Raw genomic sequence first — 14,557 nt, 5'->3', positions numbered from 1 at the left:
ATATAATATATATAACGATAAAAAAAGTCAGAGGAAAAATTAATAATTTAGAAACTCTTTTATTTCTTAGGCATTTACATAATTATTAATTATTTATTTATCATTATCATTACTATTATTATAAAAATTTCTTTAATGACTTCTGGGAACATTTTCATCTTACGCTGTTTATTAGTTTATGCTTAAGTGTCATTAATGCAAATTCATCATAGATAATTTTTTTTTCATTTTTTTTATTAATTTTGCATTAACCATTATCATAATAGTGTTGATTCAACACTGATATGACAAACGGTTGGTTATAATGAATATTAATGCTATATCATAGGTGCTAGTGTTACCTATTTCTTAGTTTTATATGGAAATACCTTTTAATTGAGATATCATGTAAATCACGTTCATGAACTTGACCCACCTACTGTATACGATATTCAAAAAACTAATATCAAAAGTTAGCAAATATTTGCAAATATCATCAAATTTATTGCTTAACTAATAATCTTTGTGGAAATTATAAGTTTTTTTTATAGTAAGATGGGCTAAGTTTAGTTAGCCCTAACACTTTGCCCGATCGCTGATCATATCAAAACAAGAACAAGTAGTTAGCAAGTAATAGAAAATCCAATTTTGAAGTTAACAAATCAAAATTGTATTTTTTCCGAATTTTTTTATAAGTTTCTCAATTTTATTTACTGTACACTCGTAGCAGGTAGTATTCAATTTGATTAACTCCGATTCTTCCAATAAACACCTAATACAAAGTAATAATTTTTAAATTTATTATTATAATACTAATTAATATATAAACTTTTAAACACCTTTATCATGTTTGTTGAATGTAGCTCAAAATTTGTTCAATAGCGTTTATCATTTATTGCTGTTTACAATAATAGCCACAGTAAAAAAATAATTAAAAATAATTATTAATTAATATTTAAGTGTTTTTTTTTTTTGGCTTTAAAAATTTTTTTTTCAAATTATCTGGATCACCATAGAGTTTAATTGGTAATCTTTGATCTAATTCATTATACTAAAATCCTAAGTACGCCACTAACAATAATCTAATAAATACTATTTTGAATTATATTATATACTGTAGCTTTTAAGGAAAAAACTATTAGAATATAAAAGTAAAACTATTCATATAAAGTAGTAAAATTATTTAACTAAGTTAACAATCATTCAATTTCAGCAATAATACTAAGTATAAAAATTATAATAGTTATTTTTATTAAGAAACAATGTTACAATAGATAATTTTTTACATTAAAAAGTTAAATAAAAATTAATTGAACTTATTAATACCCATTTTTGTTATATAATTCTATATACAATATATTTAAAATCATTATGTTGTAAAATAAATTGTAATCAAATTAAATTTGAAAATTAAAAACTAAAATAATACATTAACAAGTATGAAAAATTAAAAAATCAAAGTCATCTGATTTCTTAGTAATTCATTTATGTTGAAAGTGTTGCTTTGAGTCGTCGAATTCCAAAACACGGATGATGAAACAAAAATATTAGGGAGTTGAAATTATTTTTGGCTTTTCTTTTTTTAACCTCATTAATAAAAGTATAACCATAAAGCCCACTGAAAAATTGAATAAAAATTATTTTTATAAATTTGACATAATATTGTTTACAATTAAAATAAAATAAATTATATATTTTCTTACAAAAATTAAACGTTGCCAATGTCATATATGGCAACTCGCAATTGATCCTATCTAATACAGGTATGATTAAATTTCCGAAGACAACTCCAATTCTACCAAACATAATCACCATATTTACCGCCATACCTCTGAAAAATATATATAATTGATAATTATTAAATTATTAAATTACACATTTTATTAAAGTAATACGTATCAACCTTTAGTGATCTATTGGCTTTTTTTTAAGCATTAGTTTAATATAGTTATCACCTTTTCACCTAAATAAAATATATTAACATCACATTATTATTATTAACAGTTTACCTAACACACATATAAGGATGTATATATTATCATTTATCATATTTATTATATTAGAGGCAAGATGGTTAGGGGTTTTGTATTTTAACAAGTTTCAAAACATGGATAAATGTATTACCTAAAAAAAAATACAAAATAATAAATCTTTAAATTGAGCATTATTTTAATTTTGAATAATATCCTTTATTTTTATTGTTCTCAAATTAATTAATATACTAATTAATTTGAAAGCAATTTTTTTTGATTCTGTTATAATAAATAGTTTTAAATTTTAATATGGTATATTCATATTTCTCTGCATTAATATTACACTTATGAGTTGTGATTTATTATTGTTAATAGATTTAAATTTAATTTAGAAAAAAAAATCAAATTATTATTATTCAATTAATGATTTTGTTAACAGGTTTTTATTATTAATTGTTTTTCTTTTTTACATAACATTTAAGTAGATACATGGATATAACCATAAGCGCACATAGGGGGTGCTTGGGGGTGCTTAGCACCCCCAATTTCCTGTAAAATTTATTTCAGTATTTTATCAATCATTTGAAAATTATTGTAATTCATTGGGTTGGAATTTTTTTTCCATTACAAATAGACAATATGTAGCTTATGAATTCACGATTAATAATGTATTGATTGTATTGTATGAATGCACGTTCCACTGTTCCAGTTTTCGTCTAAACGTTGAACATTAACAGCAATCATATAATAAAAATTTGCATTATCTAACAGAAAATTAAATCTTGTTTAAAATTAATTAGTGATTAGATATTATTATTATATATATATATATAATATAAATACATTTTAATATTAATTATAATAATTAAAAATTATTAGAATGCAGTTTATTATGGTATTAGGGGGGTGTGGGGGCAAAGCCCCCCACGGATCTGTTTACTGTAAATTATTCCAGCACCCCCCTAAATTCACACCCAATGTGCGCCTATGGATATAACACAATTAATTGCATTTGGTTAATAAAATTACATAGATGAAGTAGCATCTTATGAAGGAAGTTTAGTCTACAATGTTTACTATTACACCTACCTCATTGATAAATTTAATTTAAATTAAATTATTTACTATTAATTATAATTAATTAAATTATAAAATTTAAAAATTTTATGGCGTGTACAAATAAGAATGATAGTATTACATATTTGCAAAAATTATTATTATCTTAGAACTAATTATTTTATAAGTATACAGAACTTAAATACCAAACTTGATTATTTAGTTAACTTTTATTAAACAATGTATGAATTATTTGATTTAACGTTTACCTTAGTGTGGTAGGGACAGCCGAAGCCATAATACTAATCACTAGAGTCGTATTGATGTTCATTATAGCTACGTAAATAGCTGATAAAGTTAAGGTGACAATTCCATTTGTCCACGGAAATATTGAAATGCTAATTCCACCCAATACTGAAAAAATGACTGAAAATCAAATTTATATGTTAGTCGAGCCACACAATTATATTTCATTATATTTGCTACATACATTATTAAGTAAGATAATTTACATGTTACTATAAAGTGATAAATTATAACTTGACTATTACCATTGTTAAAAATAACTCCTTGAACATGTATGATTTAGTGATTACAATAATTTATAGGTACCTACTGAATTCTTTCATGAAATTTGTTTACTAGGACCTAATACTATATTTAAATTATTAAATTCTAAATTTAATTTTTAAATCCTATATAGTTATATTACCTGTATAATATACACTTACTATATATGTAATTTTTATCCATGTATTTTGTAATGTATATGGCGACCCAAAACATACTAAAAACTGCTGATCCAACAATCATAGATTTGATGTAGATTTCTGGATCAACTAAAGCAAGTGTCTAAAAAATTTAATATTTTTTTTTTTTTATATTTAATAATTACAAAATATAACAAATTACGTGTACAATTATAGTAGATACTTACTCCTTTACAATCTGCAGTGTAAGTAACATTAGTTGAAGTTCTGGATTCGCATACTGAAAGCGAGTGATCGCCTTTAGCTGCAATAATTGTTGCATACATATTTGGCAGTCTTAATCGAAATGTGTTCAATCTGCGTATTTTATTTAACCGAGACGTTGGTAAGTAATATTTATACATAAAAAAAAAAAAAAACTTATCTAATAACCAAAACTTTAAATTGAATTACAATTCCAAGAACCCAAATCCAAACAAAATACTAAAGCATTTATCAAAATCAACATATTAATTTATATATTGTAATTTTATCCACAGCAAATTAGCTATTGAGAACGAGGAGCGCTTTAGAAAATGAAAAATCACTTCTGTCTTACTACATAAGTACTTATATAAACTAGTATTAGTATTTAAAAAATTGATTTTATTCTAATATTTATTAAATAAACACTTCAAACTCACGTCAACATTGTCATGAATAGCAACAAGAATGTCAACGATGATGGAGTTAAATATGGTTGCAAAAAAAAAGGTTTTATTTGAATCCACCCTTTTCTTATAAACTTCGTAATAGTTATCGATGGCATAGATTTTAAAGATTGTTCTTCTGATAATTCTGATCTTAAAACGCTAATCTAAATAACATTATATTTAATATATTTCAACAGGTCGATAAAATTCAAATGAATTTATTAGTATTTTTTTTTATTTACAAGCTTATTAAATACTTACGGGATACGATTCCGGTGGATTGCCTGTATTTTGTGAATATATTTTTTTAAATACATTTAGCGCTTCTTTATGGCGACCGACGGCCATTAGGAACTTTGGACTTTCGTCCATGGTATAAACTAAGAACGCAGCTAGAAATACCATGATTGAACAAGTTATCAGGAATACTCTCCAATTATCAATAATTAAATATCCATTTAAAAATTGAAGATTGATATCCATCGGAATCAAGAAATAAGCCACAACTATACAAACAATAATTTCTTGTTATATAAATATTGTTAAAATAATTATAAAAATACGTACGAGGTTGCAAAACAAAAGCAAAGGACGAAAATCCTCCTGCGTACAATACAATTTTATCTCGATGTTCTTTATCATAGAACTCAGACAAAAAAGTAAATGCGAGAGAATACGGACCACATGTTCTAAAAAAAAAAATGTGATATATTTAATCATTAGTTTAGCTAAGATTTCACGTGGGGGCTGATACTTTGTTATATACGGGAGGCTTATTTATTTGAATTCATCATTAATAAATACCTACGCTGATGCCACGGATATAAAACATTTTATTTTTTTGCAATAACTTTCATATAAATTACAATCTTAGTACATGGTTAAGTATTAGTGTACTACGCAATACGTTTACAGAATACTGAAAACATTTTTAAATTTTTCTGAAATTTCTAGGAGAACTGTAGTTTCTTAGCTTCTCTATCTACGTCACTTCATTTTATATTATAGTTTAACGTAAGGATGAACAAGTAACAATTGACGTGGCAGCTCACGTACCCTTTTTAGTCAATCGAAAAAAATGTGACTTAACAAACAATACAGGCCGTGATATTTGAAGGTTTCTAAAAGTAGCACTTTTAGAAATTTGAGTTGCCCATCCCTTCAGTTATAATTTTTGGTGTGTTAAATTCATTTACCTCATCTGATTAAAAGAGTGAATATGAAATACTCACGCGACTCCACAAAAGAATTTGAGAACGACCAATACCCAAAATCTTTGAACGAATCCTGATAGAAACTCCATAATTCCACTCAACAGTATGCCATAGAATAACAATTTTTGTCTTCCTAGCGTATCGATGAGAAAACCCCATACAAAAGCGCTCGAAACCATACCTGCGAAAAAAAACATTATAATGTTAGCAATATATAAAACAGTATAAATATAATCAGTATAACTACAAATCACCACGACAATGTTTCACGTAAATACTGTATATATAATATTATGGTACTAATACTTGAGAACTGACCTACGTAAACAGCTCCGAACAGCGAACCCTCTTCCAGAGGTGACAAATCGAAGTAACATCTTACCGCTGGCAATATAAACGACGGTGAACTGGTACAGAACAATGAAGTTAGCGTTAAAGGTATGTACAACACAAGCATTCTTTTATTATAAATGCCATAACCTAAAATACATGTATAATGCAAATCAACGATAATGATAGGTAATTAGATATATAGGTTAGGTTAAGTACTAATACAGCTTATAATTATACATATTAAACGGATATTACCATTACTGCAACAGTCCTTTTCCGCTAAAATAGAAAAAGGTACGATTCCCATTTTTATCAAAGAACATAACCATTAAAAAAAATTCGATAATCAATGATTTTAATTTTTTGTTAATGTAATATGGAATAGTGTTTTGCAATTTTTAAATTATCATGAAACAGTATTCAATGATATTCATTAATTATCGATACCAAAAATATAAAATGGAACCATATCCATCAAGATATTTGTCAAATACATAGAAAAATAATATTAGATGAGATTCAGCTATTAAACTTTTCTAGTAACTAGTTCAAATCGTTAAAATTCATTTAATAACTTTATGATTATTCATATATTTTTTTTTAATACTTTAATTTAATTATATTATTTGATTTAAGTATTATTATTATTTGTATTAAATTTGTTGCGATATTTTAAAGTATTTAAATTTAATGGATATGATATCATGTAAATTTGCAATTATATATAGTCAAATGTACCAGAACCGTTGAGTCTAAAGCCCTTCGTGGGCTTCATGTCACACGCCATGACGTGCATTTGTATATTTAAATTAAATAAACAACAGTTTTAAAAGTATCATTGACTTTACACTTATTTCAAACCAACGACGAAAAAAATGAAAAGTAAGCGCACTATAATGATTAAAACTTTTTATTTTATTTTAGTATCTACTCACAATTGTTACATTTGTATGTGATTTCTAAATAATATTTGTCAAAACTCAAAAACGTTTTTTTACAAAAATACATTTTTATGAAAATTTTCGGTTTTGGTGTAAATTGAGGAACCAATTTTTTTGCAAAAACGGGATATGCTCTATTTAGTTCTGGTTTAGGGGATTAAATAACTGTACAGGGTGATTTCTTTAAAGTTATTTTTGCTTAAGATAAATGTTTTTGAAATTGTTAAGTATAAATATTAAAAGCCAATATTTTTAAGTTAACGTTTTATGAAGTTACAAATTGCTTATTGTTTTTCAAATGATTTTCCTTATTTTACTACTTATTGTTAACTAAATATATTAAATATTAATAAATAATAATTTGACTATTATCTTTATACGTATATACTCATAAAATATTCCTTATCTTGGTTCACATTAGCACTTTGCCCTTTACTAATATTCTTGTATAAACGTTGAACAATTAAAATTAATTAATCATTTGTTCGTTTTTAATTGTATGTACTAACATAATAACACGAAATTCCGAGAAATTAATTATATTAGATAATTAATAAGTAATAACATTAACTATTGTACTATTCAAAAGTTAAAAATTGAATGATAGTATCTTTTATATAGGATCGATAAAAATAGTTAAATTAAGTCAAATTAAAAATGTAACCAAAAATTAAAAGTATTAATAAACTTAATGTTTTTATTAATCTTTGCTAATTTATAATATAATATAGATCTTACCTGTATGGCTGATGGCTGTTTCGAAATCTGCTGGAGTAGCCTCAATTTTATTGATATCATCTTTTGTTCCTACGACCATTAAAACAGCTTAAATATTTATTTAAATAGTATTATTGTGTGCTTATATTGCTAATTGATCATGAAACTGATATGATTTTTGCTTGGTTTTACTAAGACGTGTACGGTTCTGGAAGAGTACTCAATGTGTTATATGTCAAAATTAAACTAATTTGTAAACATAATATCTAGTTAACATTAGGCACACGTCATAGCAAATCAATTATCTTGTAAGAATCGTAGCTTAGTTTTTTTGTTTTTGTTGTTCATATAATTAGGTAATTACATGGTCACGTACATAATCATGATACATTGTTCGGTAATGTTTTAGTAACCTGTCAACGCTATATGTCTTGTTATATATTTGAAATTCAGTTAAGTATTTATTAACTTTTTATCCCTCATTAATTTATATAATAAAGCAATTTAATAATCTATAATTTGATGCGTGTATCTATACTTCTATAGTCTTAATGTCAAATAGTTGATTATTAAATACATAGAATATCTTCGTTGATAATAAATAAAGGAATTTTAGATTTTCAGCAATGTTTTACCCATTATTATCAGCAGATATTTTTAAATTAGAAATTTACAGTTTGTTTATTTAAATACATATTATTAACAAGTCGTATATGATATGAACATTTGAAACGCTTTGTTTAGTGAAAATATATTTAAATAATAGAGTATACAAATTGACATGGTTTATGAATAAGCATGTGAATTAAATTTAACAAACTTAGGTTAGTACATCTATTTTCAAAAATATATCTTTTTCGTGAAACGGTTATCTTATATTATTTTAATCCATATTTTAAAATATGCAGGTTTTAAGGAAGTTTGTATTGTACTAATGTTTATGGCTGTATTTTAACTATATATTTTAATACGCTCTGTATAGTACTTATTATAAAAATATTGAATAGAATAATTTTAATTAAATTTATTAGCCACAATATCTTGTGGATTGCGCCCAACATTAAATTTTACCATTAGGTACACTAACTATATCCTGACATTAAAACATAATTTTCTTTCCCATTCTTTACAGACATAGGACTATTAACTGAAATTTATTGTTTAAATTGATATAGTGTCATCAGCAAAACAATCCTTAATGCCATCTGGTTTTAAAAAAAAAAAGTAAGTTTAGTTTTTCTAACGGAAAACTTACATTTTTTCTTATAAATAATGGTTTTATAATCAATAAAGATGTTCTAAAATCTGTTTTGAATTTGCTATACTCAATGGAACGAGAATATAACTAATGTATATTTTATAAGTATATAAATTGTTTTACGGACGCAAGTCGTGTACCCGTTTAAATAAAACTAAGACAAATTTCCATAATGGATTTTTTTATTTCAGGACGCAATTCATATTTAGCTAATACAAAATACTACCTAGTATCATTACCATTAGTTTAATATTAGAATATTAGAGTAAGTAATTAAATATTATAATTATATATATTTATTGAATTGATAAACAGTATTTTACTATACCACATACACATATATTATTGATTGAATGTAATTTTAATTTTGTTAAAATTATTCACGAGTATTATGAATATTGATAAAATACATTAAGAGGTTTATTTTTTCTATACAAACCTAATATCAATATTGTATATAATATTTTATCAGTAATATAAAATCTTTGAATTTTAAGTATATTTAATATATTATTTATATTTAAACGAGTAAAATATGACGTAAAGAATACCTATTGTAAGAGAAATTAGTGACACTATTTTAAAATTAAAAAGCAAAATTAGAGATATTTTCTTAGCTTTTTATTCAAGCTTAAGCTGACACCTTAACGTAGTTTTGGTGAGATTGAATTTTTTTATTGTTTTGTATACTTAACTATAAGTTTTATATAAAATCAATATGAATAAGATCAAAAAATTCCTAATATCGTTTTTTATACCATGTTCTTTGATTTTAGTTTATTGTTGCTCTAAAATATTTCATTTTATACATTTTTAAATTCGTAACAATTTATACTTCTTAATAAATAAATTTATTCCACCAGTAATTATAATTTTCTATACGCAATAAAACTATCGAAATTATTCGAATAATTTAACACGTATTTATTCACGCCATTCAATATTCTCTGATACAATGAGTTAATGCGATCTTTTTTGCAAAAATAAGATCAACGAATCAAAAGGATTAATACTAATAAAATATTTTAAGATTAAATGTTTTAGAAATAAATATTGATCCATTCGTATCCTTCACTCATCGTTTTATCGTACAGGTACAACGACTTAACATTGAATAAAAAATTAACACGCCTTATAAATAATCTACTCAATGACTAGGCTTACTTAAAAAGTCATAATCTATTTTATATACAGCAAAAAAAATCTAGCTATAAAATATACCGTTTGTTTTTCAAAAATTATAAAAGAATAGGACATAATTGACAATAATAAATGAGATGGAATTCGACAAATATAAAATACTTAACTATGCTAGACTTATTAAATATTCAATTTATAATATATAAAATCAATTTCTTAAAAAATATATTCTATACATTTTTATTTTGCTTTAATACCTAATTCGAAAATATAATATTTTCATGTACTTAAAAAAATTATTTCTTACCTTTATCACATTTTTTCTTGTCATCTTCGTGGAATTCATTACTGCCTTTAATATCATTTTCCAGTTGCAAAATCATGATTTGGGTAGTGCCTGGCCTCCCAATACACACATATTATAAACAAATATTTTATTTCCGAGGAATTACAATAAATATTTCAAATACCGACCGATTTCACTGTTAAGCAAACTAACAAAGGTATAAACAAAAAAATTACATGTTTTTCGTGCGTATTATGACAACACAATAATAATATATTAATGTAAATTTATATACGGGAATATACAATATATTATTATTGTTTGTTGGGGGTGTAGATATAAATTTTAAAATATTATTAAATTTCAATTTTTAATTTACAATTCTACAACATATGCCATTCGGTCGGTACTATAGTATAAAACAAAAATAAATTACCTACTTGTTTTCATAAGACATATTTTACACGACCTAAATTATTATAGGTACAGAGTAGACATAATAATCACGTGGAAATGCATGAAATCTATAACGAAAAGTCGTCGATTTATTCATCTATAGTCATGACTATAATATTACAGAAATGTATCATCATCGCTGCTCTTTGCTATCTGTTGATATCACAGTAACATAACGAGCCAACCGTTTAACCAAACAATAAATAATTATAAAACCATAATCACTGGTATACTATTGCGTGTCATGTGACAATTTATAAATAACAAACGATAGACGGATACCTATATATTATCAATTAGAGCGTCCAATGACTTAACTTCCAGTTATCGGATCTATATTATGTAATTATAATTAACATTAGATATTATAAAAACGGCTTTAAAAAAATTTTGACACGAAACACTTTTATTGAAAAACTAATATATTTTAATTCCTGTTTTAAAATATTACTGTTTATATATTATATACATTAAGATCAATTTTAAACACAATACCGTAAGCATATATTAGCGAAACACCTCAAGCAGCGTCGTCCTATATACTGAAAAAATTACAAACATATAAAGTATATTAAATAACTATTGAGTGATTAGTTATTATGACACCACCATGCCCCGCCAACGTATTACGTAAATTTACAAAATACTTTACAACATTGTATAATTAAAATTATCACTCTAATTATTAAATATAATTTGTAGTCCTCATTTATTGATACGACTTTATTTTTAGTTTAAAAAATAAATAAATTGTATTCCAATAAAACTACCTTTTTTGAAACGTGTATTATACACAAATCAAAAATAATAATAAAAAATTAATTAATCCAACTATTTCAAAATAGTTTTGAATAATCTATTGAAACAAAATCATAAATGCTTATCTAAGTTTTTATTTTGTCTTCCTAATATTTACTTATTACCTTTATATATTTATTCGATGATAATAACTAATAACTATTATAGTAGAAAGTGGGGTTCAAAAATTTTTTCTTAAATCAATTAAAATGTTAAGTTCAGGCAGAAACACTACATTTTTCATCATAGTTAATCTCTCATTAAAAAATTAGAATATAATATTGCTGCGTACAAATGGGGTTCAAGGTCCATCATTAATTTGTTATCGGTTAAAACTTAAGAAGATGCCAGCCGCATTATTTTTTTTTCTCTCTCCGGCTCACGCAAACATAAACAAAACGCATTCGCTCAAAATTATTATTATTTAAGTAAAATGGCCAATTTAAGTGTTATAGATAATAATATATTTTGAGGATGTTTTTTTATATTAACATGTCTAAATAATTTTTCAAAAAGTGGGTGGTAATCAGATGACGAAATACTCAATAGTGATGAAACAAAATTATTTTACAAACAAGCAGTATAACATTAAATAATAAATAACTATATGAATTTTTATTCTCACGATGTCGTTTAATTTGTATAGGCATATTTTATTTTTGTTTGCTATTTCTATTTTTAAAGTTTTAAAAATACATATAATTAATTATAAAAAATATCATTAGTAAAGAAAAATTATTTATAAGTAATAACAAATAATAATTGGTTTTCATAAATATAATTTTAAATTAATACAGTTTTTAGAATTTTGTACTCTTAGAATTATAAAAGTATAAATTTTTAAATGAGATTCCTACAATTGTTTGTACTACGACACAATTTGTGTATAGATAAACAGTAGGAAAATTAAACTGTGTTGACTATTTTTACTGTAATTTAAAAAAAAATATATTAATAATACTTTATTTTAGTATAAATAATCTTAATGAATACAAAATTGAAGTACTTGTTCTTTATTTATATTATTTGCATCACAATTCCTACTGTGTCTAAAAATGTAGTTAGTGAAAATAGTTACTAACTTTGATAAGAATAGTTTTCGTATGATATTATTTAACATGGAATTCAAATTTAACACAACCATTAAAGTGAATAACTTAATAAAGATGGACATTCTAAACAGTTTATAGCAAATGAAAGTATATTGGACTCTTAAGTACTAACAAATTAATCTTGTTGATAAATATACTAACTGAAACGGGAATTATCTCAATGATTCAAAAAAACTTATCAGATAGTAAGTATACTTAGTAAATATCATTATTTATAAATGATGCACTGAAATAATATTAAATGTAGACACATACAAACAACTCCTTTAAAAATAAGAATGATAATCCTGAAATGTAATCAAATTTATTTTACGTGGCACCTGTGACGGTGAAATTATTTTTTATTTCAATAAAGCTGATTTTAATTTACATTATTTTTAAAGAAATAAATAATACATATATTGTAGAGGGATATATCCTCTCATCTCATTTATTTCCATTTGACCACCTCCACGAAATTACTGCATTATTAATATCCAAAACTTATTTAGGTAAGCACCTTAAAAAATGTTATTCAAATTTTAATTTTTGTATAACAGGAATTAATATTAGTCTTGACCATTTGTTAATTGTTTTTTATACAATTATTTATCATTTCCAACATATTCTTATTCCTTTTTTTATATAACATCAAGATAATTAATAACACTACTATTTCATATTAATGCGATTGATATCGGTCACTGTTTCCTAATAAGTCGATTAAATCATATTATAATAATATTTCTGATTATTCAATAATTATAGTTAAATAAAAATAATATATATATATATACGATAAATATTATATTCAATGAAATTAATTTAAATATTCTAAAAGATAAAAAATATACTTTTGTTTTAATTAAATTCCAAACAAATTATTTTTTGTTAAACTTCATAATAATTGTATCACACACATTTTATGTTTCTAGTGAAAAAATAATGACCAAGTCAAAATGTATATATTTTACATTTCCTATATTAACCTCTAAAATTATTATATAATTATAGGTTCAAATAATTTTAGTTTTTAATTATGAGTTTGTCGTAGGTTCATATTTTTCTACTTATCACCAAGGTTAGGTTAGGTTACAATTTACGCTACATAATAAAACGTCCTTAAAATGCCCAATGCCGGCTTATAATTATAAAGGGTAAAATTAAAGCAATTTTTATCACAGTAATAAAATGTTATAATATCCAACATCAAAAATTACAATACGTGAAAAAATTTGCTAACTTATTGTACTTGGATATTTCTTATAATTTCTTTTTTTTTAATAATTAATTTTTATTAATTATAAAATTTTATAATATATGTATTGTATATATATATATATATATATATCAATTATCTGTCACTTTAAACTCCGAAAATCTTAATTGAATTTCAATTTATAAAAAAAAAAAATTGTGTGTAAAGGTGTAACTAAAGTGTTTTAGTGAGATAATAATAACATATCTAATAATATGTATACGAACATAATAACTTAGTTTAAATATTTAAAACGTAAATTTAGTAAAATAATTTTTTTAATATTCCGTCATCACACAAATTTTTGTAAAAAAAAATAATAATTTTAGATAGTTTAGTTTAGCTTAATTTATTTAATATTTTATTTTAATAATTTAAAACTATAATATTTAAATACATTGAACGATTCGCTTAATGACTTCAATTGAAAATTAAAATAATAATTATTTATTAAGTAGCTGTGGACAGAATGATTTATTGAATTAATATAATTACATCTATAACTATATTAATCATTATATTGATGATAGTTATTATTATTAATAATTTTAAAGATATGAATTCAGAGTTTCTATTGTATTATATATTTTGTATTTGCAACATTATTGCACAGTGCTACATAATAGGTCCAGTTACCTGTGTTAATAACATAAAT

The 14,557-nt window shown here is 23.8% G+C and overlaps 1 protein-coding gene across 5 annotated transcripts; it reads right to left on the bottom strand.

The window, feature by feature from the left end:
- Positions 1-1,365: 1,365 nt before the first annotated feature.
- On the bottom strand, positions 1,366-11,157 carry LOC112597540 (synaptic vesicle glycoprotein 2A-like). Of its 5 annotated transcripts, XM_025343622.1 has the most exons (14): positions 11,038-11,157; positions 10,740-10,823; positions 10,321-10,415; positions 7,637-7,705; positions 5,943-6,104; positions 5,643-5,805; positions 4,978-5,099; positions 4,672-4,916; positions 4,402-4,574; positions 3,946-4,075; positions 3,740-3,860; positions 3,278-3,434; positions 1,683-1,810; positions 1,527-1,597 (listed from the first exon to the last, which is right to left on the bottom strand). In XM_025343622.1, exons 2-14 carry the CDS (start codon positions 10,754-10,756, stop codon positions 1,527-1,529), a joined length of 1,653 nt encoding a protein of 550 aa, XP_025199407.1. In that variant the 5' UTR covers positions 10,757-10,823; positions 11,038-11,157. The 5 variants fall into 5 exon arrangements, with proteins under 5 accessions (XP_025199410.1, XP_025199411.1, XP_025199412.1 ...); XM_025343625.1 differs by lacking the exon at positions 11,038-11,157 and having other exon boundaries at positions 1,366-1,597; positions 10,736-11,022; XM_025343626.1 differs by lacking the exon at positions 11,038-11,157 and having other exon boundaries at positions 1,366-1,597; positions 10,321-10,410; positions 10,740-11,022.
- Positions 11,158-14,557: the final 3,400 nt, after the last annotated feature.

Source organism: Melanaphis sacchari, unplaced genomic scaffold (genome assembly GCF_002803265.2).
Source record: "Melanaphis sacchari strain LSU unplaced genomic scaffold, SCAv2.0 Contig42_pilon_pilon, whole genome shotgun sequence".
Lineage (NCBI taxonomy): Eukaryota > Metazoa > Arthropoda > Insecta > Hemiptera > Aphididae > Melanaphis > Melanaphis sacchari.
The sequence above is the reverse complement of the archived record's forward strand: the minus strand, read 5'-3'. Positions and strand labels throughout refer to the sequence as shown.

Coding starts and splice junctions, on each gene's coding strand:
- LOC112597540 (XM_025343622.1), bottom strand. Junction 5,806..5,942: donor GTTCGGAGCTGTTTACGTAG/GTCAGTTCTCAA, acceptor TTTTTTTCGCAG/GTATGGTTTCGAGCGCTTTT. Junction 5,100..5,642: donor AAATTCTTTTGTGGAGTCGC/GTGAGTATTTCA, acceptor TTTTTTTTTTAG/AACATGTGGTCCGTATTCTC.